This window comes from Hylaeus anthracinus, unplaced genomic scaffold (genome assembly GCF_026225885.1).
Source record: "Hylaeus anthracinus isolate JK02 unplaced genomic scaffold, UHH_iyHylAnth1.0_haploid 11997, whole genome shotgun sequence".
In the NCBI taxonomy this organism is placed as follows: Eukaryota; Metazoa; Arthropoda; class Insecta; order Hymenoptera; family Colletidae; genus Hylaeus; species Hylaeus anthracinus.
The window spans coordinates 108,356-135,478 of record NW_026534344.1 but is presented as its reverse complement, the minus strand read 5'-3'; the positions used below and the strand labels follow the sequence as shown (position 1 = coordinate 135,478).

The following is a 27,123-nucleotide window of genomic DNA, read 5'->3' as shown; positions in this document are numbered from 1 at the left end:
ATTCCCCCTCTCCCTCCCCAAAAGAATCAATATAAATATATTACATACGTGTTAAACGTACAAATGACGTATAGATTAGTTAATACGGGGTCGTAACAAATTTATAATAACACTGTGCATTCATGTAAATATTCACCTGTTTTGTTTTTGTACGAGGAATCGTACGTCGCGGCGTTGATTTATAGAAGAACAATTGTACTTTTGATAATTAAGATAAAATGAGAAACATGTCTACTGTCATACGAACATGTAATTAACCTGATGTTTTCGATCGAATAAGACTCGTTCCAGAAAAAACACAAAAGCTTTTGACGTTTGAGCGGAAGTCGTAAATCCCCAAAAATACGGATTCTTGCCGTGTACGGGGAAAGTAACTAGTTTTTACTATCCCCTCTCCTTCGCAGCCATATATCGAAACACTTGACGGGCGCCATGATACATCTGCGTACTCTCTGGAGTACTCTCGTGTCTACTCTCCAGTCTACTTCCACATGCTCGTGCGCGTCGAAACGATTTCTGCTATCATCGGTTTTTCTTTATTATGGTTGGTCAACGCAGTATATCAGTAGACAATCAGCTATCGAACCCTAAAAGCGATTCATTATACTTTTATTTTTCTTTCGAGGGCACCAATAGCCCCAGTTTTAGATACTTTACTGACGCTAACAGAGAATGCGCATGGGCGAGTGTGGCGGGAGCAGAATCTGACCACTACCATCAGTGATGGGGAAAACCCTAGGCTTTGAATAAATCTGAAGTTTGCTGTGACATTTCCTTCTTTGGAAAATGTTCAAAAGAGAAAACGAGATAAACGCATCGGGAAACTTCAAATTTATTTTTTTCGAAGCCTAGAGTTTTGCCCATCACTGACTACCATTATATTGTATATGTATATGGTCGAGCGCCATTTGCAGGGACAAAGATCTACGTTCGCGCCAAAAAGAAAGAGCTAACTATGCTAGTGATTTTCTCCTCGCACGGCAAGAATCTGTGTGTCGACAGTTGCATCTCAAAACATATTCTAATTTCTCGGGAGTTTATAATTAATAAATGTAAGATTTCAGATGTTTCGATATACATTCAAACAGAATTCAAAGACAAGAGTATAAAAAAAGAAAAGAATAGAGAAAAAAAAGAAAGGAAACGCTGAAACCTGCTAATGCACAAGTTTCTAAAAAAGAACAGTGAATATCAGATACATTCGCGTCGAAATATTCGAATGATACCTTGCCGTGCAAATCACAGAATCGTCGAAAAGTTTGGCACGTGTGAAATAATATAAAACGAAAGCGGAAGAATACTCGTATATTCAAACTTTCACACGTCTCATTTTCGTTTAAAGATTCACACGGTCGTGACGTCGATCGATTCGCAGAGTGTTTGATTGTAGGATTGTAGGATTGTAGAGAGATTAGATGAAAAGAGAGAACCAATTACGGTATATTCTCCAAGAGAAAGTACAAAACGACAGTTCTCACTGTAATTATATGTATATACAAGCATGTAAACAACATGTTTTCGATCGAATACGAACCGATTAAAAAGAAGAAGATAAAAGAAAAGTAGCAAGAAAGTTTTGACGTTCGAGCGGAAGTTGTACACATATGTTTCCGACGTAGCTCCTGCAGAGTGGAGCATGCGCAATTTGTACGGCCTGAATATGTCGGCTGGGTAAAGTACGTTAACTGTTATCATGACTAGAACGATTTCCTTTGGTTAAGTTCAGTGGCGTTCGCAGATCAAGAAAATCGTTGCGGCCCGAACGTCGAAAGGTACGAGCACGTACGGTGTAATTGATTCAGCAACTTCGACTCGCCATATTGTACATCTAAAGATTAAGTAGTAGAAGAGGCCTTATGTCAAGTCGGTTCGGTATTGGGAGGGCCGACGACGTGTGCCAATATGAAGAAACTATTTTCGAAAATCGAAAACACGTCGAAGGAACCGAACAGTTATTTGGGAAAGGTGTTCGTGGTGGGACGTTACACCGTGACCGTCGAGGAGGTTTTGGCCGAAGGTACGTGTTTCCTTCAACCTTGAATGCTTATCATCCATTCTACCATTTCGTTCCTACGCTCTACTATCTCGTTTGCTTTTTATACGCGCTACACAAAAACAATATTAATTATGCATTATTGACGAGAATAACACGGCTAGAACAAATTAGCGGTGATTACCAATTTTTTAATCGTCCCTCGCCGGGTTTGAGTTATTAAACGTAGCGGATTTTTGTCAAGTGGGATCTGCAAACAACGTTTTTTGCGCGAATCTGTAAATACGTCGTATGTAATTAAAAAATTTAATCTTATCGTTACAAGTGCACTTTTAACACAATATAAGGTAATGAACATACATCTACAAAAAAGATGTAAATGCTGAAAATTTGATGAAAGACATAGAAATTGTCGGTTAGTGTATCTTACATTCAGATTAGATATACATATTCTTGATGAATACCTTAGATAGCGTAACATGGTTATACAATTATGTTTTGATAATGATATCGTAGGAGGGTTTGCTATTGTATTCCTGGTTAAATCTTTGAGTGGACGCTATGCTCTCAAACGCATGTACGTTAATAATGAACACGACCTCAACGTTTGCAAGAGGGAGATACAAATTGCTGTGAGTTATATAAATATTCATCTAATGGAATAAATTTTGTAAAATTAATTTTTTTTCTATATACATTTAAAACATGTTTTTATTTGCAGAGTAACTTGAACGGTAATAAAAATATCATAGGATATGTGGATAGCAGTATCACTCATATAGGCGGAGGAGTACACGAATTGTTGCTTTTGATGCCTTATTGCAAGTCTCAAGTTCTTCAGATGATGAACAATAGGTAAGAAATATACTAAACAAATATATATAGAACAACATAAAAAACATAACAAATTTCTGAAAATTTCACTTTGCCCATTACAGATTACAGACTGGTTTTACAGAATCGGAAGTCCTACAGATATTTTGCGATGTTTGCGAAGCTGTGTCACGATTGCATCATTGCCAAACACCTATAATGCACAGAGATTTAAAGGTTTGTCATTGATTATTTTCTTTCTACGATATTTTTAACATATTTACACGGGCATACATATATTGTTTCAGGTTGAAAATATATTATATTCCGATGCTGGTCATTATGTTTTATGCGACTTCGGTTCGGCGACCGCGAAAGTTCTTAATCCCAGTGTGCAGGGTGCTGCCATAGTGGAAGAAGAAATTAAAAAGTATACGACCCTGAGTTACAGAGCACCTGAAATGGTTGATATGTATTGTGGGAAACCTATTACGACGAAAGCCGATATATGGGTACGATGAATGTTTATAAATATACAATGTGGAATTGTCTATGAAATGGATTGGCTGACAATTTCATCATAATTCCAGGCATTGGGATGTTTATTGTACAAACTTTGTTTTTTCACATTACCATTCGGAGAAAGCACGCTCGCTATCCAGTCAGGGAATTTCACTATACCGGATAATTCAAGGTTTGTGCTTTACATATATGCGTATATGTATATTCTTCTAAAACATTTTATTTTTAACACCTTACATAATAAAATTATTAGAACTACACTCAACTTTATATAGATATAGTAGAAGCCTTCATTGTCTGATTCGTTATATGCTTGAGCCGGATCCCGATAGCCGCCCCGACATTTACCAAGTTTCTGTGATTGCTTTCCAAATTCAAGGCAAGGAATGCCCTGTACAAAACTTACACGTACGTATACGACGATGATTATGATTAATCATTGTCCATAAGAAATTAACACGATAAAACCAGGGGAAAGTAAGTAGGGGTTGCGACATTTTTGAACGTCATATAATTTTTCTTAATCCTTTTAGAAAGTTCCAACACCCGTTTTGGAATCATTACCCAATCCACCAATGGAATCTGAAATTGTAAAAAGATCGTCGTTGGTGAAAACACCAAAACCATCTCCAGTAAGTACCGTGGAGGGTACTACAGTTACTCCAAGGCAGCGACCAAAAGGGCAGGCTGTGAGCACAGGACCTATAAGTTTAAGCGGTCAAATCGTGAGTCAAATATCTGGTCAAGGAAATCAGGCGCAATCACAAAATTCTGGAATGCCAACTTCCTACGTTCAGATCGGTCAGACTTACCTAGGACAGAATGCGCAACAAACCGTTCAATCGTTACCAGTGAATCCGCAAATCTCGATGCAATCACCTTTTACTCAAGCTTCCTCGCAAGCCTGCACTCCTGGTCAAAACGTTCCTTTCCCACAGACGCAAAGTCAGCCATCGCAAAGTCCTATGATCAGACAATCGCCCGTAACTGTTCAGGAGAAAAGTACATATTACTTCAACTCAAAGTCTACAACGAACGAAGAAAATTTAGAGGCGTTATTCCCGCCGTCAGGTAAGGAACCTCCTGGAAAACTTTAAATTTCAAGAATCGATTAAATTACATTTGTTATTGTTTATCCTAACAGGATATCCAGATCCCTTCAAGGACGACACTCGAACCATGCCACCACCCACGAAAATACCACCTCCCGTAGCTCCCAAACCATCTAAGACTCTTCCTAAAGCGTCTAACGTTCCCGCTACTAGTGGTCCACCTTCAAAGTTTGCACCTGTTACCCCGATATCATCTAAACTGAGCATTTCAACCGGGCCTAACAAGGTAACTCCTATAACACCACCGACTCTGCCGAAGCCAGTGAATAAGACGGAGAGCTTGAGTCAAAATATAAGTTCGAGCGCCTCTCCACCTGACAGCCCTACTCTGTCTTCTGCGCGTCACAGAAGAAACGTTAGCGATACGAGTGCTTTCAATAAGTGCGTTACATTTCTCTTGAAAGATCAATTTTTCGTAACTCGAAGCGTGCGCGCGAATATATTCCTTTCTTTACATAGAGCATTCGCTAATGAGACCACGCAATTTCTGGCGCCCTACGAAGCCTCGGTGAAATCACGTTCGGAAGACGGTGCATCTCCCGAGGTTTTAACCGATATAAGGCCTTGTTTAGGAACTAGCGCCTCGCATGTACGTATTGTAAGTACTTACAGCGCACAGATTTATTTTAATTTCCCTTGGTGTTGATTTTACAATTATCGTTACGCTTTCTTCTTTTCTTTTACGATCTTTTTTATCTTCTCTTTTACGTTTACATATATTTACATATTTGTATGTTAAAATATATTCTGCTTATGTGTGATAGATCTCGCGAGAGATCAATAATTATTCGAAAGCTATAGTGAACGTGTTAACGTATCCTTACGATTTTCAAGTTATCGTTTTTATCCTTTTTTTTTTTTTATCTATCTGAACATCGTTTTATGTACTTCCTCATTTTTATTTTCTGCACAGCACCGTCGTGAAATAATTAACAATTAAGTCAGTTTAATCTTTCCCTCCTCGCTTTATTTTAAAATCGAGTACAGTTGATATTACATTGATCGATTTAGGAGATTTGAAACTACACATGTACATTCTATCCTGAAAAGTTTGAAATTATATGAACTTTGTACGCGTGTGTGCACGCGCGTGAACATAACTGTATAAATGATTTCTATAATGGCTAACTTTCGATTAGGGAGAACTTTCAAGCGTGATAGCTATGGAAGGAAGATCTTTAAGTGCAGACGTAGCAGCCTGGAACCCGTTCGAGGATGTGCAACCGTTTAATCAGTTAACGGAAGATCACATTTTTGGGGCGGAGTTTGATAAAATTAGAAGAGGAAGTAATACTAGTATTAGCGGCGTAAAGAGCCGCGAGAGTCTTGTTATGACGTGTACAGACTTACCAGAAGATCCATTCGAATCCGCTCCCTTTAGTTTGCCAAGTAAGTCTCCTGAATTTATTGAACTCTGTTAGGTTGATGAAATCTGTTAAGTTGAAGTAGACGATCTGTCGACGTTATGGAGCTATGGGGTAATTATTGGATAGCTACTAACATCTTGACTTATTTTTAGGAGGAAAGAAGAACAAGATTGGGTCAAAGACTGCGGCACTTGCTGGAGGTAATGCATAGACTCCTTCTTCTCTCCTATTCCATTTTCGTCTTCTCCTTTATGAGTCTGTATACAGTTTACAGTAACCATATAAGCGTAACGCTTAATCGATATTTTATCATTTTAATTTCTCGTCGAGACATAGTTAAATAATACTCAGGGCTGTACGATGTCGTGTTTAGTTTAAATTTACTTCTTCTTAATGTACATTTATGTCGAAGACAACGAGACTATTTTCGACCAAAAGTGCTGTCAAATGTGATACACAAGTGTGTGATTTGTAACGCGTTGTGTCGATAACCGATCGAGGTTTCCGTCACAAAAGCGAAAACATCAATGATCACGTTTTCCTCCTCCTTCTCCTCTCCCCCCCCCCCTCTCTCTCTCTCTCGTAATAATAAGTTTCTTACGATTCGTAAAGGGTGGCACGTAAAGAGGGAAATTCAGAATCAAACGCTTGACGCAATGTATACAGGCTTATTTCTTCTCTTTATCCTTGCTTAAAGATTTTAAGGCGAAAGAGCAAAACATAATTTATCAGGCATAAATAGTAGACGTCGGTCGCGTTAACGCAGTTGTGCATAATCGTTCGTATACTTACGCTGCATTTCTTGATTTGAGAAATAGTCGAGTTACCTATGGTGTAGAGGGGGCACGCTTTACAAAATGAAGGATAATCGAGTACGGCCAAAACGAAGGAAATAGTATCTCTGATCTGATTTGCAGTTATTTGAAAAACTAGATTCTATTAGGTTCTTATTCGCTGCTGCACGAAAACTTGATGCGATACGTAAAACGAGGAAGCACGAAAATGATATTTTGGATAATATGCGATCATTAAACGAGGCTTCCTTAAGGACAGTCTGGTAATTACGCACGTAAAACAAATTAGTAATTATCTTGAACAGATTCTCGTTAGCAACCAATTGTTACAGAACTTTGTACTGACTGTTATCATAGTAAATTCTTAACATAGAAAAATGGTTATAATCTCTACATATATATATATATATGTATATATATTTCAAGTTTTCTTCAAATATCTTTTTATATCCAACGAGTAACAATTCAATGAAAACTTTTTATTTCTACGACTATATAACCATGACAGTTGTTGAACCAAAGTACCAGACTGCACCCTTAAGTGAACAACATTCTAAGTCTCGGTTCAGAGATGTAGACGTCCCGGTGTAACCAAGATATTTCTGAATATTACTGGCTTATAATAACTTTAACGATCGTTTAACTCACTTTAAAGATTACCCAAGCTCGCGTTCCAATGCGTGCGAATGTCTTTCATTTTTTTTTTTTGTTTTTTTTTACGATTTATGTTACCAAAGATACGAAAGTAAGTTCGTATAAATGCATATTAATCGTATAAGTTGGCACAAATAGGGTTCAAGGGGGGTTTGGGTGGGTGGGACATGTTCACGCGAGCATTATTGCGCAAGCAGTAACAAAAAAATGAGGTTAATACTTGTGAGAAATGTATAAAAAAAACTGTGATTGTAAAAAGAACAGTTTGCGAGAGATCGGTTCGATCGTTGTAAACAACGATACGTATCAAGCGTACTGTTATATCGTACGTGTCTTTGTTAGATGCTACGTTTCAAGTGTATCGAGTGGCGCTTTTCGTGCGTTGTACATTTATAGAGAGATCGAAACACAAAGGAAAAGTTAGATTGTGTTTGTGGATGGTATCGTCGGTGTCGAGATGTTCCAAATTAGAAACTACTTTACGTTTCTTGGTGGTAAATTGTTTGAAAAATTACGCGATACGATGCAATTGAGCTCAATCTCGATTACTTTGTAATTAATATAAACATTTTTTGGTATATTCGTCTCAGGGTGTAACTCTGCAAGATTCTATACGTTGAACGTTTAAATTGAAACGAAGCACATACGAAGCACTTTTTATGCTTTACCAAACGATACACAACGGGTGTAAATATTTTCATACGTTTATGATTTGTTTCTTTCTATGAAAGAAGAATAAAGTATCGAAAAAGGGACACCGTATGGGGGCTAGGCACTCGCAAATTGCATTCAAAGCAAGGGTATCTTGTTTATTGAGTAATATTCGAACGAATATTCGAGGAAAGGAATGTTCCCTTCGAAGAGGCAAGTAATTTTTGAACATTACTTTTCTCAAACATTTGTTGGAATCAACAACAACGATACCTACGGATGTTGAGTGATTCACCTCGCATACGTAACCCAGACCAGTTACGTGTAAAACGTGCAAAAGACTGTTATGCGTTAGCGATTCAATGTGTCATTGTCTGAGTAAATCAATGCCTTCCAGATAATTGTGTCCACTCCCATAATCGAGGCCTCATTTTACTCAAACAATGCGATGTATGTATACCATTGTTACGTGTATGGCTACGTACAAATCAGACCGAGCTTTTCGCTCATGGGATTAATGTTTTGCAAAAAAAGATTAATCTTTCGTTAGTTAAACAGTCGAATGAAAATGTCTGACGAGCATCGAAGCACAAGATGGTACAGTCAGTTTCTGATTAAAATTTCATCCGCATAGTCTCCAGTTTGTAAATGAAGCGTAGCCAAACGAGAACGAGTGACGTCTTTAGATAGTTTGATTTCTCTGTTCACGTATCGACGATTGAGACGCAACTTTGATGTCTAAAACTAAGCTCAGTTACGTGGTCTGTTACGTTATATGTGTATTTTCGAAATGATATATCCTCGCTGTGGATAGCTGAAGAATATACATAAGCGGTGAGAAATGGAACTCGACTTTCGACGAGACACGTCGTACTTTCTACGTGGTATGTTTAATTTGTCACTTATGCTCGAATTTGACCAGTGAACAAATTACATAAATATGTATGTAAATAAGAAAAGTGTCAGGTGAAACTATTTACGTATAGAAGCGAATTCAATGTTTGTTTGTGTAGATTATTAAACAGTCCCACAGAGTAAGATTGTTGCGTGCGTATATACGTACATAATTGTAGTAATATTGTAGCGAACGATTGACAATATTCACACACGCGCTCGAGCACACTTTGGCGCTTTTTGCTCCTCGCTATCTTTCGTCTTTTTCGTTCTATACTTTTTTTTTCTTTCTTTCTTTTTTTTTTCCTTTCGTTTCGTTTCTGTAATGGTCTTTGTGTTCTTTCCTTTTGCCTGTCGATCGTAACCTTGTTCAATTCTCTCTTTATTATTTGTTCCCCTTTGTGGCCTGTGCAAGCACACGCGCACGCACATATTTGTATCAGATTTGTACCTCGTACACTGTCGACGTTTAGTAACTGTGCTATAACACGCGGCGATCTGGTTTATTCTTAACTAGCTTACATCGGTACATGCGAAGCAATTCAGAATCTTGTCCTGTATACCTGTATGAAACGTTCTCGTCGCAAAAAGGATTCGAGTGTTGACGAGTGTCGATTTAAATCGTCCTTGGTTCTATCTGGGTGTTCCAGAAAATAATTGCACACTCTAACAATATAATTAAGTATGATCTTGTCGCATTGTTTCGTAAGCATTTGCATTTGCAACTTGCACTCTTGGTCAAAAGATATTCGATCGTTCGAAAGTTTAACTTATAGATTGAATTTATTTGATCGGTACAAGGAATCGAAGATTCATTGCAAAATGAGTTTTACGATACTGTAGTAACATGTATCGTATCGATAATGGTGAATGATTTGAGTTTAATTGAAAAGTAACGCAATATATGTATTCTGGAACCCCTTGATTCTATGTTAAAGGGGTAGTTTAGTCTGGCTACAAAAAGATTAGGCGACTAATTTCTGGAATTTTCAAAGATGCTACCATGTCAAGTTGGATACATTTTTCCCATTACTTTTTGCAAACTCGAGTCAACTGTCTCTAGTAACACGTTTAAAGTGTTAAACAGCTGTTAACATAATTTTTACCAATGTCTTAAGTATTCGTATAGCTTTACCTCGAATAAAGTTTCGAAAGAAACTGCTGCTGCTACTTGCATTGTACATGAAACATTCAGTTACTTTCGTGGAATTTAAATGAATATTCTGTCGAAGGATTTTTTGGAAGATTGTAAGTTATTAAGAAGAGAGAATGCATCGAAAAGTGAATTTTGTCGAAAAATGTCAGACTAGGATAGCTTCTTGTCCTGTAAGCCTGGGATACCGTCGTTTGTCACATTACTCGTGACTGTCTGGAACAACCTAATGAGTTTAGGAGGCGCGGTCCGTTTGTTCGTTTCCCAAAGGTTCTGTTCGTCGTTTGTATCGACACAGTCCCGTGACCCGTGTCGTTTACTCGTTTGCCTCCCATTGTGCCCCGCTACCTCGCGAAACTTGTGTATCGTGCGTCACTTGAAATATGTGACGAGGAATCAGCTCGTGATAACGATAATTTTCCTTCGAGTATGTTGCAACGTACAACGAATCACGGGGGCGTGCATTTCTTATATACATATATCTGGTCTGCTACGAATCAGAGAAAAGCAGTATAGGAGGTCCGAAAAAAATCTTGGATATCACCTTTCTCGCTGTATTAAAATAATAATGTTACAGCAATAAACGTGTACGTTAGCATATGGCATATGGAGTATTCTTTTTCTTCGAAAGTGATACAAAACGCAGCAATTCTTTCGCTCGTTGAACGATTCGATGTTCGTTAACCGTTCGCGGTCCTGCGACCAACATTGTAATTATTAAGTTGACCAAATAGTTTGTTCTGTTTGTAGCGACGGTTACTGACTTGGCGAGGACGCGTACGAAAGGACAAGTGATAAATTTGCTGAAAAAGATGAAGAAAAATCACAGAACAAGACGGACAATATTTTACAGAGTAAATATATATTGGCTTGTCTAAAGAAAAGAAAAAAAAAGAAAAAAATATCGCTGTTTATTTGTCCATTAAAATCTGAATAAACTGTTTAGCCAACCCAATAAACCAGAAAAAGTTAACAATTAGTTGTATAATTAGTTTAGAAGGGATGGATCTGGACCGCAAATGATTAGCCACTCGATCGCTTTTTGTATTCTCTGTCACGCGCTAATATACATATATGGGCAAATATGTATGTTGTTGAATCGTACAACCTCGAAGATCATTACTGCGTTTTCTCGCATACTATCCTTGAACCCCTGAATCTGATTAGGACTGTTCCAGACGTTACGGTGATGGTACGACGATAGTGGTATTATTGGTGGCGGTACTAACATTATCTTTGGAGCGGGAACAAAGAGGAGGGGAATGCGGTGAATTTTGTTATAGCGAGTCTCTAGTACGATAGTCGAAAAATTGTAACATGCTCCAACGCTAAAGCGATAACTCTGAACACGCACAATTCTAACAGCGTAATGCACCGTCTGTAGCAGACCTAATCAGACCTAATTTCCTGTTTCTCCGAATTTAGTTTATAGTTTATAGTTGGACTGGTTTGGTATCGTGCGAGCGAATAAATTCACTCCAACAGTAGGTAGGGTTTGCGCTAGGATGACAGAAGGGCTGCGGGATGCGATGTCTTTAAGTTTCTTTTCTTTGGACATTTTTGTTCGGAACTTGTTTGCTCAATTTCATTGGAGAATTTCGATTTTCAAGAGATCGATGGCCAATTCTGTCCGCCTAATCAGTTCGTTACCTCCTTGCAACACCTAAACGCATTCGAGACCAATGTATTATCGCAAGATTGTCCTTAGTAGGCGCTTAATACCAATGTAGCTTTATTATGTCGCACCTGTCATGTCGTTGGCTAAGTGAGCGAGATGTAGCACGACTCGTCGGTCTCGAATGGGTTTGTTGAGCGTATCGAGTGTTGAACGACTCTCATAGAGGTTGCTTCATTAGATACTTGGAGAGCCGATCCGATCGTTTGTATAATAATAGAATTTCGTCGTAAAGCTCCTCGCACAGCCAGATGCGAACGAAACTTGAACGAAAAGTGAATATTTTATGAACTTGTGCCACTCGATCGCTCAAGATCCACGATAACGTGTTGCGTTAGACAATTACCATTTTAAGATAGGTAAGTACAGCGAGTATCAGCTTCATTTGACCAGGCAAGTACAAGAACGTTGATTAATTTATAAGTAATTGATTCCTCGTTCGGTGCTTCGTTCATCTCAGAATAATAATAAAATGATGACAACTAAATGAATAAGGTGATGATTGGTGAAGCATCGATTTTTGATTGTATCAAACAGCCAAGAAGGATATTAATTAAACGTCTACTTAGATTACTGTTTTCTGTTAAAGAATGTTATTCTTCTCAGGTATTCTTCTTTTACTTGTCTACTCTGTTAATATACTTGATCGTGTTATGTTTTCCAGGTAAATCCGTAAACGGTAGACCAAGGATACCTCTGAAGCAATGGAAGCCAGGGATCGAATCGAACGAGAAAGCGATCCACCTAACAGAAATCAGTCCCGTTTCACCGACTTTTGTTCGCGTGCCCCTGGAAAATCGTTCCAAGTACGAAAAGTTGCCGTTCAACGCTGCAGACGCGTCTAGCGACAGCGATAAAGACGAAACACAGGAACGAATCATGCAACACAGGAGAAGAGTGAAGAGTGGAGTACGCAGGAAGAGGAAAGCGATAGCAGACGCCACGAAGAACGCCACGATGGAGAACGATGGATCGAATGACTCTATAGGGTCTGTAGGTGACTCGAGAACTAACAACGACGAATGTAACGATACTAGCAACGTTCACGCGAACGAAAAAAGTTCGCTCTATGCCAACCAAAAGCAACAAGACGAGGACGAAGAGGACGAATGTACCGACGACGAGGACGAGTACGTAGACCAAGATACCTTCCACGAGAATTGCTCTAGAATGAACGAAAGTGCCCTAGACGACGAGGACGACTACAGAAGATCCAAGAGGCACTATCGACCTCGACAATTATCGTCCCGCATCGATGTGGACCCTGTCGTTGGACACGAGTACGGAGAGAAGCCTTTGCTATTGGACGACGAACTGGATCCTGAAACGAGACCTAACGAGACTTATGGTGATCCATTCGTGGGCCAGTATGGTCCAAAACTTGTGCGCATGGAGGATGCTGGCAGCTCCGAGTCGTCAGCCGAAGCCAAGAACATCAATCCTCCTAATAGTCGACCGAAGAGAAACGAGAAAGATGTGTTCGCATTGGCCCCGTTCTCAAAATCTGGCAGCTCCAGAGGAAGCAGCAAAGGTTCAAAGAACGCGTCAAAGGACGTTATTCGACAAGACTCGAATAACTCTCCCTCGCAAATGGCTATGCCTATTTTTGGTTCTACGCCCGATCCAGATGCGGAGGCCAAGCCTCTGACAAAGTACGACTTGCCACGACTACCTAGCAAAGATAGTTACGAAGACGCGAGCTTTCCATCAGGGGAAACGCAGCGATCGCCACCGTTTCGAGGGATGTCGAACGTTGAACTAATGTCTGGTAAGACGATGAATGAAACAGAGGAATCGAAAGGTGAAAAGGAACGAAAGCTCGACGAGGAGAAGAACGAAAAAGACCTCTTCGGCTCGTCTCCCTTCAGTCCCAGTGGATTCGCGAATCCTTTCGCCAATCGCATCGTGTCCAAGTACGCCACAGAGGACGAAAACAGACCTGTAGCCGCGTTCGCGAATCGCGTACCTCTGTATGCCAACTGCGAGGATGTTTCCATCCGTCCAATGCAGTCTAGACCATCCTCCAACTTCCGTCATCTCGCCCAGCCTGTCCCTGCTGTTAATTCAAATTTTAGTGGAGTAGGGGAAGACGTAGGAAAGACCTCCAAGGACCTGTTCGGGTCCATACCTTTCGACGAGTTTGCCCATCTGCGGCCAAACGACCAACAGAGACCCAGTTCGGTGCAGAGACCGTATTCCCAGCCGCCGTTACCCATCACCAGCTTCGTCGACGACACCCTGAACGCTATCCTCGCGGACAAGTCGCCTACCACCGCTCGATCGACGTCCATTCCTCAAGACACGACCTACTCGATCCAAACTATGCAACACACGGCTCGTATCACCGTACAGACGGTCAACAGCGTCTCCAAACCAGACATCACACCCGACATAGTCTCGCCAATGTCCCCAGAACCACTCGTTGCCGGAGACGACGCGCCCAGGCACAAGAAGGATAAATTTAAAGAAAAGTCCAAGTACCATCTGATCGACGAAAACCACGGGGATGTCGTTAACGTTTTACCCTCGAGTCTGTTGGCCCACAAGGTGAAGTCTACTTGCCACAAGAAATCACCCAAGACGAAAAAGTGCCCCGTCGTCGCCGCAGCGGGTTTCAGCAACATGAGCTTCGAGGATTTCCCCAGCGACGAGAACGAGGAGAAGCAGATCAGAACCCCGCAGAGCATCGCACGCTTCGAAGTGGTCAGGGAACCCGAGAAACGATTCGGTTCCTTGAAAAGGAGAAGTAATCCGTTCATTTGAGAAGAGGAACACGCGATAAAAGGCTTTACTAAAAATATCTATACGGGTATGAAGAAACTAGCATAATCTAACGCTCTCCAACGAACCGAAACTGATTCCTCGACAGGTTCCGAGCGAGTTCTCGTGTTTCTTGAACGTCTTAGTGTGTAGGTCGTCGCCAATGTTTCAAATAACATTGACTGTACGCGATAGCACCTCGCTAACTAATCTTACGAGTCTCAAATTTTTAGGGACAAGATAGCTAAGACATAGCGTGGATAGAATAGTCAATGGGTATACGAGCTGGAAGAGTTAACATTAATAGCAAAGAGAGTATTCGATCAGTTATCGGGGTGGTACCGTGGACTCGCTATTAAGACCTAATCAACGGCATCGATGTAGACTGGAAACGACGATAACGTGCGGCGGATAGTTGGAACGCGAATCCATTAACAATTTGCGTACGAAACTGTTCGCTTGAACAAATGATTGGTACTAACTAAGCCTAAGATACTATGATGTTTAATAGCATTCCAGTTTCTTCAGAAGTCAAATAACGCGATAGCGTTGATATTGAAATTGATATTTATCTGGATATTGGAGGGATTGAAATATCTCTCTGTCATTCATCGTCCCTGGAAGAAAGTGCTCTTGCACTTGAAAGCCTCGATTCGGTTCTTGAAAGTCCTGCGACCGCTGGCGCTCTTCGTATCGTTTCCTTTCCTAAATGATAAGTATAGCGATCGCGTGTGGCCGCGCGTACGTTTATACAGAACAAAAAGTATTAGTACCAGAAACTGCCAGAGAACCTGTCTGGTTGGAAGCAATCAAAAATCAAACGTGTAAAATGTGATTTGCGTCGCTCAGGAAGTACCCAAGGATCCTTTTTTTTTTTTCGGTGAACGAATTAAGGTTGCAGAGAGGGTAGGGGGGGAGTAACAAACGAGACAGCGTAGGCAAAGAAAAAAGAGCTCGTCCATCTATTTTTTCAACCAGGAGTTTTCGCTACGTTTGTACTTTGAAATTTGTAGATTTCTACTACTACGATTTAGCGGTTCTTACAAGTGAAACAGTTTTTGTGAAAATGGGAAACTAAAAGTTCCAGCAAACTGTACACGATCGAACTTTTCACGTCGTGTAACGCACCGATAGTGCACCGTGCGTGTCCAAGTCTTTTCTGAGGAAACAAAGATACATATTGCGCGGCTATAGACATACCTATACGGTCACAAAGTAAAGTAAGTTGCAGAATTATTGGCTCGACTTTTTTTTTTTTTTTTTTCAACTTATTTAACAATCGTATCCTTCACACGAGTATTACGAAAATATGTACGCGTAATTTGTATTTAAAAGGTAGCTTTACTACTACACACGCGTGACCATTTCAAATTTGTAGATGTACGCGCAACTGAATTGCAAATTTTCTTTCTTTCATGATCGTACATCGTACATAGAGATATTATAGATAAAGCAGAGATGGTCTGCCTGCAAGTGGAAGTGAAACTCACGGTACCCCGTCTATCTTTGTGCTTTTATTAACGCGAATGTAAAATACATATGTAATTATTCAAAGTATAACGTTCATTTATCGTTGACATGAAAATGATGTAAGAATAGGCCAATAGACAGAGACAGGTAGGGTATCGCGGTTTTCTTTCTATTCTGAACTTTTAACTACTCTGTCTATGATATCCCTGTGCTTTCGTACCGTTAATATCGAAAGATGCATCGAGTGCACAAGTACACGACACACGTGTATGTACATGCAAGCCGATTCTAGATACCAAGCTAATTCTATAAACAGAGAGATTAAAACACAGAAAACTGTGGAACATTGATCAGTTTCGGTAAGAAAAGGAATACTTCTAATATTTAACACGTCCCAGTTTCTAGAATCACCTTATGTAGTTCAACTACAATGAAACGGAGAGAATTGTCGACAATACGATGAAAGTATTCGTATAAAATAATCGGTATCCCATGTATTCGCGTACAAATTCCACACATTGTATGTTCACGAATGCGTGTGCACCGATAACCGCGTATTTATCTAACGAAGATGTAGATATTAGGTATAATACATAATTAGGTGCCTTTCTTTGTTAAGTAGCGTTTGCAGCTTGTACTCTCTACTATTGTGCAGTATATACATATACAATGTAGGGATGTTAGAATTTAAACGGAGTCAATTGTATTAAGAGTAAGAGTTACTAATGTAATGATTCTGTTGGAATTTCAGTTCCTATATGTAGCTATGGAAGTTGACGGCACGAAAACAAAGAGGAAACAACGTATTTCGTAGATTCGCTGAGAAAAGAATGTTCGTGCAGTATCGATAAGGTAAAAGATTGGTGCTTCGAAAGGGTGTTATTTGTACAAAGTACTGCAAGCAGCTATAAAGAATGTCCTCTGCGTGATGTCCACGATACGAGAGAAATCCGTTTTTCTTTTTCTCCCACAAGTTGCTTTATTACGATAACACGCTATTAATAATGCTATCGTTGGTTCACATCATACGAAAGCCCGACCAATAACGAAGTAACCCTTTCTAAAAGATTCTCATCACTAAAGTCTGAATTCCATCCAGAGGCATTCTCTTCGATTCTCCGGTATGTAAACGATACGTTATACCGTTTCAGGAAGGACATCGTTTATTGATAAGTATTGCTGATACTATAATAACATTACACATTCCGCATTGCTTGCTCGTTGTTATATATATTAGCAATTATTATAATATAATAATTGCTTAACTTTGGTATGGGGAAATGTTAAAAAAGAAAGAAAAAAAAAGAAGAAGCGCATTTCGAGTTTTACTTAAATTTTGTCACTGCCCTTGATACCAGACCAATTGCAGTATTTATTTGATGGCGTTTGATGAAACGGTATTCTCTCGTTATTCGTAAAAGTGTAAGAGGCTCGGGAGAATTCTTATCATCTTCAAAAGTTGACGCAGAGAAGCAAAATTGCTGTACAATTAATCGAAGTAAACGAATTCTCATTGAGGCATTTAATGAACTTTTGCTACACATCGAATTTCTCTGCCTTGGCTGTTGAACATTTCCAGTAACGTGTTTGCAATAATTGCGTATCTATGTATGTATGTATGTATGCATGTTCGTATGGGTGTGTGTATGAAACGCATTCTTCGTATTTGTTTCTTTTCCTCGACCGATGAAGAAAAGGAGATGTCTTACGCGTATGTAAAACAAAAAGGAAAAAAAAACAGAGAGACGGATAAAAGGTTGTCAAAATGTGATGCTTTTTGTGATGATGTTTGAATTATATATATATGTAGAATGTGCGTGGTATACAAAGTCGGTGGTACGAAAATGAGCGAGATAAAAAAAAAAGACAACCGCATTAGTGTACAAAAAAAGGGATATGGACGAGTGATTTTATCTGTGTATAAAGCGTGTGGAGCACTGAAGCTAATTGTATCGTTATACGATAATTGTATGACCATTATGCATTTAGTTTAAGTAAATAAGAAGAATATATGCGCGTAAGAGCGCTCATGAGAGTAATTGTACGGGGTCTATTACTTAATACAATCAGAATTTGGTTCAGATCTCTCCCAGAATTGATCTTGCGAATATTTTTCTGTTGAAATATTCCAACGCTTCAATGATTTAGTCCTGATTACAATCTAGGGGATGATCGTTTCGTTCGCAGCAACAGATTCTCTTGCGCGCCATAACAAAGTTTAAAAGGAACGCTAGTATCCAAGCGCAGACGTTTAACCACGTGAATATTATCGCCAATTGCAGTACGATGCCAGTGTCAACGAGTTTGTCGCGTCTCCAATCGGCTTGTTGTGGTTCTAAATAATCCATGAAATCAAAGATCGCCCCGCACGAGAGTCTGTCGTGTATCAGCTGTTGGAAAGGGATGGATATATCAGTATTTGGCACTTACTTAGAGACTACGTTGAACCATGTTACAAATCTTAAGATCATTATCCTTAATATGATAACTACAGAGAACTTGACAATGTATGGTAATAGTTTATACCTCAGCTTCGCGACCCGTCGAGTTCAGGAGTTCTATGAGTCTTCTTTGGTACTGCTCGCAGGTTTTGTAGTAACCCCCCGTCGTTATCACAGCGTGGGCAAACGACAGGCAACACATTAAAATCGCGAGAAACAAAGCGGCTAGCCATTGTCTGTACGGTCTCCTGCTCTTAGGCCTCACTACCACTGTTCTTGGAACGTCGTTCAAGCTTCTACGAATAACAGGATTTAATTAGAATTCCATTTCAGTCTCTAGAGTCTAGACAATGAATGGTGAAGGATCTATCAAAGTGAGCTAGATCTCTCACACTCTTTGAGAGGTCTTGGAGGAAGATTCGGATGATCCATACCTCCTGGGATTATCGTAGACTCGCACAGGCCCGTCGAAATTTCTATTAATACAGCATCTGTACGCGTGATATCCACCGAGACATAAACCAATTAAAATTGCAGGAACCAAGCCGTAAACACCAAAGTGGCAAAACTTCACTTCGCCTCCCGTGAAAGTCCTGAAGGTGTTAATCCCGTACAGTATGCAGCTGCAGTCGATGCTGATGCAAATGTCCAGGTTCCATGTCCAATGCTGCCAAACAGTGACCAGACTGATCAACGACGTCACGGAGAAGATTGCTGATGAGATGTACAATGCACCGAGTGTTAGCTCTGCTCGCCATTCTTCCATCGCGAGGAGAAAATTTCGCACTGAGAACGAACACGAAATTCCAAATCGTTTGCTAAAATTAACGGAATCGTTTGCTTACTCAGTCCATACGTACGTACAAATATTATGACGCATACGCTAATGTAAAGAAAAAAAAGACTTTGAACCTACGGCGAAATGCAATTCGTGACATTAATTAGTAATGCTTAAAATTTGGACGAAAATTACCTCTTTCACGCTTTCTATCTGCTACTTTTTCTTCGATATGCGTCAGATCAAAACCTGTACGAGCGTTGTGATGAAACGCGAGAATGGTTAACGGCAGGAAGATAAACTTAGATAAGATTAACGTGCTTTACTGACACAATAATAATCCAGGTGCCGCAAACTGTGCATCCTGTTTGTGCTAGTGACACACGTACAGTTCTAACCCTAGAAACGTGGATAGAAAGATATCTAATCAATTTAATGTATGTAAAAACACATAGAGATATTGTTGCGCAAAATTTTCTTTATTTATATTACAAACTAGCTATGCATATTTCGATAAATTGTTTATTCTATAGTATCGTCCAAGGAGGTCTCCTATGTATAATACAAGTAGAATTCGTTGCGAATGTCTAGTGGTTTGTTATCCGTTGTGATCTCGCTTCGATCTGGAAAAAAAAACAAAATGAAAAAGTGCGTGAGCATTCAAGAAAACATGTTCCGATCTAAAACAGTTTATTTTTCTCTATTTTGTTATTTTTTTATTGCTACTTTCGCGCATGCTTTCGCATGGCGTACAGTAAAAGTCGAAACGCACAATCTTACGCTGGATTGCTGCTGCGATTCCTAAACTCCGTTAGAAATTCTCGATTACTCCATATACAATATAGAGATGCGACTCCTAGTCCGATGCAACCGCCTAATGCGCATTTCCTCAAGCCAGCTGGAAGGATGAAGCGATTATAAAATAACGTTTCAATATAGATATATATGCAGCTATACAAATAATATATACTTGTGGATTTAAACAGCATTCCTGTTGCTGTTGCTGCTGCTAAGGTATTTAAAGAGTCATCTGTACCTCTTGCCCAAGACAAAAGTACACCGAAACCACTGTACATCACGGATACTATTCCAAATGTGTTTGCTAACGACGAGCCACTTTTCATGACATGGTTAATTAGTCTGTAGAAAAAAAATAACATTTTTGTGACACATATATCAATGTAATATAGTTATTTGGAGTAGACAAATAGTAAAAATAATTTAAATTACATACTGAGTTCTCCTAAGCTTGCCAGTTTGACCTGCTAACGATGTTGCTTTGATGCCCCTGTAAAAGCCTGTCGCACCGCCAATACCAGCTCCTGCTATGCATGCTGCACCAATCTGACTAAAAGCTAATTCGAACCGACCTCTCTGTTTCGTAGCACCCTCCGGAAATATGTATTCTGGTTGACTCGGTGGGAGGTATGCGGGGTCAAAGTTTAAATAAGGACTGAGTGGTTGTAATCCTTGTTGAGATGTAACTGTTAAACAATATATATATATATATATATATATATATATATATATATTGTTATATATGTATATGTATATATATATATAAATATTATCTAGTATATCATGAAATCCTTATATATAAGATGAATAATTTATCAAATACTCTGTGCTTAAAAATTTGATTTTTTCACTGCTATTAATACCATATAAATTACCATTCTCAAACAATGTATCATCAGAGTTAGGTTGTCTCGACATAGATGACGAATTACCAAGAATTTCAGTGTTTAAATCCTTGATGCTCGGAGACATTTTTCATTGTGCAAAACACGTAAAATAACCGATATATTTTCACTATTTTGCAAATCGAAAACACGACAGCTTATTCTAGACAATGTCAAATAACTGTTTAAGAAAATGACATTTTTATATGTGCGATAAATTAACGGTAACAGTTTTTTTCTATCAGTAATTTTCAATTGTTTATTATCGATCGAAAAGTATTTCGTAAAAAAATGCTTGAATTTTATTGATGCAGAGATAGAAACAGACGTGAGATATTTATCATTCTTCAACATTAAAAAGATGATAACATAGAATTATTAGATTACGAAGTTAGTATATATGCTTTACGATACGAATTGAGGTTATATTTTCATGTTGATTTCATTCTATTTAAATAGAGATTTATTTTAAACGTTATAAACTTTCGATAAAAGAATGTCTAATAGATGATGGGATCTACATGGTATTAATAATACTTGAATAGTTTGTTTCATATAAGAAAAATTAAAAATCTAAAATAACGTGCTCTTACATTAGTAAATTGATCGCTATACTTAAACTTACGTGGTATATTTAGATTACCATATTTCGAACTACTCGTTACATTTTTCGCACTATCATCGCGTAAATCTATCATTTTAAATCTACACCTGATTCAAATTCTATTTCTCTTGATTACTTTTGTAATAAACACTTGCGCTACTGGCTACTGCTCGCGAGTGCTCGCGAGTCGCGATCAATGATGAAAAGTCCAAACATTGATTAAGATCTAGACTCTGAACATGCTGAGAATAGGACTTTGCTTTAGTTTATATTGTTGCCACGCGAAAATATGTACTAGTAACACGACAAACTTGGTCCGTTGCATTAGTCTATGTTTACTGTAAATAGTATTAGAAATATACGAAGTATAAAAAATATGACAGTGGAAAAAGTAAAGGATTCGCGTGTGCAATTGTTATACTGTCAGTGTACCTTTACGATAGGTATTCAAGTTTATTAACCACAACAGTATTAATTCCAATACAATAGTGGTAAAAAAATGTATTTTACGATTTTTATGCAAGTTATACATTTAAATATTAAAAAAAAAAGGATCAAAGTTATGGTAAAAATGCATAACGTTAAAGAGCAAGCGCCAACCAGCCTACATCCTACATAAACATATACATGTATATATATATATATATATATATCCACAAGCGTCGAGGAAACTCATCATGTAGTAAATAAACAAGCGGCTACTATTCAACCATAAATATCTTTTAAAATTCTACATTATTGACTTCTATATATTAAACAGCACGTCTGGGTAGAAGCTAGTTAAAAAGTGAAAGTTCTACATACATGGAGAGTTCTCGTTTGCGCTAACAATAAGAGTACATAAGTTGTGATTTGTATTTCCAACGAAAGATAACATTTCATTGTTGTGTTCTAGTGCAAACTTGTGAATCTTTTCGAAGAAAGAAAATAGAAAGAAAAATCAAGATAAAACAGTTGGCGAATATTGATCTCCTTTTCCGTTCGTGAAACTTTCATATCGTGTGTCGATGTCATCCAATTCCGCTAACCCTAAAAGTGGAGGGGAAAAGAGCATTAAGGACAAAGGCGACCTCTGTTGTGGCAACGGACGCGCATCAAACTATGCATTGCATTGCTGTCGAAAATGGCGTCGAGCTCGGAGCTGCCAGAATATTCGTCCCCTGCAAAACGACGAAAAGTCGACGGCAACGGTTACATCGGCGCCAGCGCTACGAAACTGGATTTCCAACATTGTGAGACGTCGCGTGACACCCCTAACGAGGATCTCGAAGGTATTTCAACAAAAATATGGTCGATTCATTAATGAAATTTGCGGGTTTGCAAGATGGCGGTAAGAAGGCGTCCATTCGTGATCGTATCGTTTGTTCGAATTGTTCGTTGTCGACGCGAGACCAGAGCCGCCATGACAGTTTCTATAAAAGTACGTCGTAAATCCTGTTTTGCGCGATTCGTTTTTAATCTGATCGAAATTACGGCTACAGCGTAGGTGAAATTGGATTCGTGACGCGGAATAAAATTCTTATTTAATTCATTTCCATCGAAATACTTTTAGGCTTAATTCTTAGTCAAGAATAAGCGTTTATATGAAAACGTCGGGAAAATAGAAAAAGTACTGACAGTACAATACGAAGCGCTACATTCAATGGACGCTCACAGATGGCACGATTTCCACTGCGTTGGGCAGGGTACCTGTTTTTGATGCGCATTAATCCCATCCCGCCACTTTCGAAAATTTTAATCTTTATACTACGTATTATCTTTGAATAGAATATTGTCGATACGAATATGTTTGTACAAATAAATTTTTCATTCGATAAAAGTGAAATGTGCCTCTGATATTTTCTAGAATTTTGTTCAAAAAGTACGAATTTCAATGTTGATTAATAAACATTCAATCTTTTATTATTTAACCGATAAAGAACTTAAATAACCGTTGAATGCTGTTCCAGAGACATACGGAGGAGATAGCGGGTTCAATGAATTAAGCGACGAATCAAAATCAACTTCAGTTTCTCCAGATGCTACAAATTTAACGACTACTCCATCTAGAATCGATTCCACTAGCGACGATACCGGTTGTCCGTAAGTTTCATCTTCAACAATAATTTTTATTCTTATTTTAGAATGAATATATCTTAAACTTTATTAATCAGAATAAATAACTTCATCGCAATGGGTACACCATTTTAGGATCGATACTGCAGACGAGAAGGACGAAGTGTCCTCGACAGTTTCAAATTTGTCAGATTTATCAGGCCTGTCCGACTTTTCTGGGGAAGGTGAAGTGAATCATCAATGGAGGAATGCATCCTCGTGGGTTCAGAAACAAATGTTGATAGGTGCTGACCCTCGAGAACTTTTACACCATCTCCTTATGGATTCCACACAGATTCCAGAGCAGGTCGACGACCTGACTCTTTGGAAGGTGCGAGACAACAAACTCTTATCAATTTTATATCGCGATATATAATTTTTATAGATACTAATTTAACATTCTATCTATACATGTTTCAGATTATAGTAAATGTGATGTCTGAACCACCCCGTCGACAGAAGTTGAGGCATATAAATACTTTGTCGGACGTGGTCAGATTAATACGTAATAGTAAAAAAATTATAGTCTTAACTGGAGCGGGCGTGAGTGTCAGTTGTGGTATTCCTGACTTCAGAAGTAGAGACGGTATTTATTCTAGGCTGGCTCAAGATTTTCCCGACTTACCCGATCCACAGGTATAACGAGTTAAACGAAGCACTTGTGTTTAATTTTTGAGTTATCATCAATTTTGTTTAGCTTCTTAAAAATATATTTGTTTTCTTTTTCAGGCTATGTTTGATATTAATTACTTTGGTCAAGACCCGAGACCGTTTTACAAATTCGCACGAGAAATTTATCCTGGACAATTTAAGCCAAGTCCTTGTCACAGGTTTATTAAAATGCTCGATAAGCAGAAGAAGCTTTTAAGAAATTATTCGCAAAACATCGACACCCTCGAACAAGTAGCAGGCATCGAAAACGTGATCGAATGCCATGGTGAGTATCCACATAAAAACAAGGTCCTGTGTACTACGTGACAAACGTTTGTTTATTACAAATACATTTAATGTTCAAGGCTCCTTTGCCACTGCATCGTGTACGAGGTGTAAATACCAAGTAAAAGCTGACGATATCAGGGAGGACATTTTTGCTCAGAGGATACCAGTGTGTCCAAAGTGCAGAATTAACGCTTTGCCACCCATATCGGAGATTAACCCTAACGAGAGTTACAGAGGTAATTATAAACAAATAATATCGTACCGATTGCTTATGCTGTTGTCATTTTTATTGTAGTTTTTTATAATGTCTTGCCAATTTCTATGCTGTGGAGCGTCAGCTACCTAGTGATAGTTTTTGCTATTAGTCTTTCCTGTAGCGCGTCGCGAGTCGGTGGCCATGAGAGAACAATTATCTACTCTTTGCGGAATACGTCTTCGCTAAACGATGTTGCCATTTACTCTGATCTACGCATAAGTCGATACATCAATCGTAACTACGAGTAAAACCTTGGCTTGTTTATAAGCGCATAAGGTAAACTTAATAAAAGTTGCATCATGTTACCCGTGCGTGCTGTTTAGCCAGATTTGCGGGGTACAGTTTACGATTCGACGTTCATTCTTTCGAAATAAATAGAACATGATGTGTTCGCGATCGAGTAAAACGGAAAGCGCAATCTGCTACGGCCAACGGAGAAGCGTATCAAAAGAGGAGTTTTCACGAGGAATCTTTCTAATTTACAGATTTGGTGACGCAGGGCATAATGAAGCCAGATATCGTTTTCTTTGGCGAGGGACTACCGGATGTTTTTCACGATGCGATGTCCAAAGACAAAGACGACTGTGATCTCTTAATCGTAATCGGATCATCCTTGAAAGTCCGCCCTGTAGCGTTAATTCCTTCCTCTATTCCGTCTCATGTTCCACAGATTTTAATTAATCGCGAATCGTTGCCGCATCTCAAGTTCGACGTCGAACTGTTGGGAGACGGTGACGTCGTTATAAACCAGCTGTGTCAGTTGTAAGTAATAAGCTTAAGAAACTAGAAAGAAGATGTGCTGCACTATATCTGTGTATCGTTACGTTTACATATTTCCTTTTCTGCAGAATGGGAGACAGTTACAAGGAAGTATGTTGGAACGACACAGTTCTCAAAGAAGCAACCCAACTTCTGCCCATACGTTACATGTCAGACGACACATGGGAGCAAAGCCAAGACACCACAACGAACACTGTGTTAACACGAGATAGTGCCGTGACTGATTTTAAACCGCACGACTCGTGCTCCGTCGAAAGTCAAGACAGTCTTATGATCAATAACAACAGCGGTATCCAACAATGCACGGACAGTATAAACATGTGCGTTTCACCTTACCGTAACGATCACACGAATAATAGAGAGGAGAGATTCAGTCTGTTGGGAGACAGTCCTAAGAGAAGACTGGCCGAGTCAAGTGCTGAGAGTAGTCCAAAAAGAATGAATTGTGGCAGCAGTTCCGCGTTAGACTTTAACTTGTCCTCCTCGATAACTGAGAATTCCGATTGCTCGACTGATTATAAAATTCACGTCGTGTCGGTGGAATCTACTTCGAAGGACAATGGAAAAGTTTACAATTTAGAAGAGTGTCAAGTATTTCCAAGGATAGTAGAATTCTCTTCGGAAGGTACAATGTTAGATTCGTCGTTAAAATCCAATCGTTGTATGGAGAACACGGTGGCATCGAGTATGAACGATGATCACGCGCCGGTACCCACCACTGGAATTGATAAAATTAATTTCAAACCGCGACAAGCGTCGATCGATTCCGCCTTGGATTCTGGAATAGGCGATAGCTGTAACAGTGTCGACAGTCGAGAGGGGAAGAACGATAAAGACGAGTTCAAAAATGATAGAATGGAGAGGCACTGTTGGCAGCCGAAAATACGAGAAAGTATCGCTACGAGGTTACCAGGTATGCAAAATATTTCGATAAAGGATTATGTTACTCTTATGTTACAATCATATTGAAACTATTATTTCCCCAACAGAAAACACGTATTACCAATTAACACCTGGAAAGTATATTTTCCCTGGGGCAGAAATATATTCAGACCCTGAGGATTACGATCAGTGTTCTCTTTCGATTAATTCCGAAAGCTCGGAGAGCGACAGTGATTCCTCGTCTGCGGTTGAAGAGGAGGAGGAAGAGGAGGAGGAAGAGGAGGAAGACGAAGACGAGGAGGAGGATAATCAACAAGGAGAAACGAATAAAGAGTGCAAAAAGGAAGAAATAGGTAAGCCTCGAAACGAGAATGTTTGTTAAATGTTTGCCAAATAGAAGAATGTAGTTTCATAGTAAACAATTGTTTACAGGTAATGGTGATAAGTTGTTGGAAAGTATAAACATCAAAGCTGATACCAATACGGAGGGTGAGGAGGTAAAGTGGACGACGAGTCATCTTTACAGTGGTGCACAAGGTTAATGGAGATCTGTATTTAAGAAGTGACAATCCTGATTCTTGTTACCTTCATCGAACTTGAATGTTCGAGGAAAGAAACTATGAACAATTGGCAAAGAGTGCAATTCTACCAGTTGTACATACGTTACACGCGTGTACGCGCTATCGTGCAAACGTTCCGTACGTTTGCTTTCCTACGAGGCTTATGTTCTTCGAATAGGATCTGCTCTCGTAGCGAGCGAGCGAGAGAGAGAGAGAGAGAGAGAGAGAGAGAGAGAGAGAGAGAGAGAG

At 39.1% G+C, this 27,123-nt stretch overlaps 4 protein-coding genes across 10 annotated transcripts in view; 2 read left to right on the top strand and 2 right to left on the bottom strand.

The window, feature by feature from the left end:
• Nucleotides 1-136: 136 nt before the first annotated feature.
• On the top strand, nt 137-14,972 carry LOC128889591 (AP2-associated protein kinase 1). Of its 2 annotated transcripts, none has more exons than XM_054147318.1 (13): nt 137-2,017; nt 2,510-2,625; nt 2,715-2,848; nt 2,932-3,043; nt 3,115-3,318; nt 3,397-3,500; nt 3,604-3,736; nt 3,862-4,399; nt 4,473-4,821; nt 4,900-5,029; nt 5,580-5,829; nt 5,960-6,007; nt 12,293-14,972. In XM_054147318.1, the coding sequence occupies exons 1-13, from the start codon at nt 1,903-1,905 to the stop codon at nt 14,389-14,391; spliced, it is 4,332 nt and encodes a 1,443-aa protein (XP_054003293.1). In that variant the 5' UTR covers nt 137-1,902; the 3' UTR covers nt 14,392-14,972. The 2 variants fall into 2 exon arrangements, with proteins under 2 accessions (XP_054003293.1, XP_054003292.1); XM_054147317.1 differs by having other exon boundaries at nt 4,900-5,038.
• A 2,638-nt stretch (nt 14,973-17,610) lies between these two features.
• LOC128889598 (uncharacterized) lies at nt 17,611-19,390 on the bottom strand. 3 transcript variants are annotated; one of them, XM_054147328.1, is made up of 5 exons: nt 19,273-19,382; nt 19,160-19,211; nt 18,734-19,085; nt 18,385-18,595; nt 17,611-18,248 (listed from the first exon to the last, which is right to left on the bottom strand). In XM_054147328.1, exons 3-5 carry the CDS (start codon nt 19,063-19,065, stop codon nt 18,003-18,005), a joined length of 789 nt encoding a protein of 262 aa, XP_054003303.1. In that variant the 5' UTR covers nt 19,066-19,085; nt 19,160-19,211; nt 19,273-19,382; the 3' UTR covers nt 17,611-18,002. The 3 variants fall into 3 exon arrangements, with proteins under 3 accessions (XP_054003303.1, XP_054003301.1, XP_054003302.1); XM_054147326.1 differs by lacking the exon at nt 19,160-19,211 and having other exon boundaries at nt 18,734-19,117; nt 19,273-19,390; XM_054147327.1 differs by lacking the exon at nt 19,160-19,211 and having other exon boundaries at nt 19,273-19,388.
• Nucleotides 19,391-19,537: 147 nt separating this feature from the next.
• Nucleotides 19,538-21,582, bottom strand: LOC128889600 (mitochondrial import inner membrane translocase subunit Tim23). Of its 2 annotated transcripts, none has more exons than XM_054147330.1 (5): nt 21,385-21,582; nt 20,312-20,561; nt 20,048-20,217; nt 19,808-19,975; nt 19,538-19,776 (listed from the first exon to the last, which is right to left on the bottom strand). In XM_054147330.1, exons 1-4 carry the CDS (start codon nt 21,455-21,457, stop codon nt 19,854-19,856), a joined length of 615 nt encoding a protein of 204 aa, XP_054003305.1. In that variant the 5' UTR covers nt 21,458-21,582; the 3' UTR covers nt 19,538-19,776; nt 19,808-19,853. The 2 variants fall into 2 exon arrangements, with proteins under 2 accessions (XP_054003305.1, XP_054003304.1); XM_054147329.1 differs by having other exon boundaries at nt 19,538-19,700; nt 19,850-19,975; nt 21,385-21,580.
• A 430-nt stretch (nt 21,583-22,012) lies between these two features.
• The window catches only part of LOC128889592 (NAD-dependent protein deacetylase sirtuin-1), an 8,769-nt gene continuing 3,658 nt past the window's right edge, over nt 22,013-27,123 (top strand). For 2 of the 3 annotated variants that reach the window (XR_008460470.1, XR_008460471.1), the window contains exons 1-10: nt 22,013-22,634; nt 23,313-23,445; nt 23,554-23,788; nt 23,878-24,093; nt 24,187-24,394; nt 24,474-24,632; nt 25,138-25,414; nt 25,501-26,345; nt 26,422-26,667; nt 26,747-27,063. Coding sequence is in view for 1 of the 3 variants with exons in the window: in XM_054147319.1 (XP_054003294.1) it covers nt 22,487-22,634; nt 23,313-23,445; nt 23,554-23,788; nt 23,878-24,093; nt 24,187-24,394; nt 24,474-24,632; nt 25,138-25,414; nt 25,501-26,345; nt 26,422-26,667; nt 26,747-26,856 (2,577 nt within the window). In the remaining 2 variants the exon portion in view is untranslated. Of the gene's footprint in view, nt 22,635-23,312; nt 23,446-23,553; nt 23,789-23,877; nt 24,094-24,186; nt 24,395-24,473; nt 24,633-25,137; nt 25,415-25,500; nt 26,346-26,421; nt 26,668-26,746; nt 27,118-27,123 lie in introns of those variants that run through there. The other variant, XM_054147319.1, reaches the window with a different exon arrangement.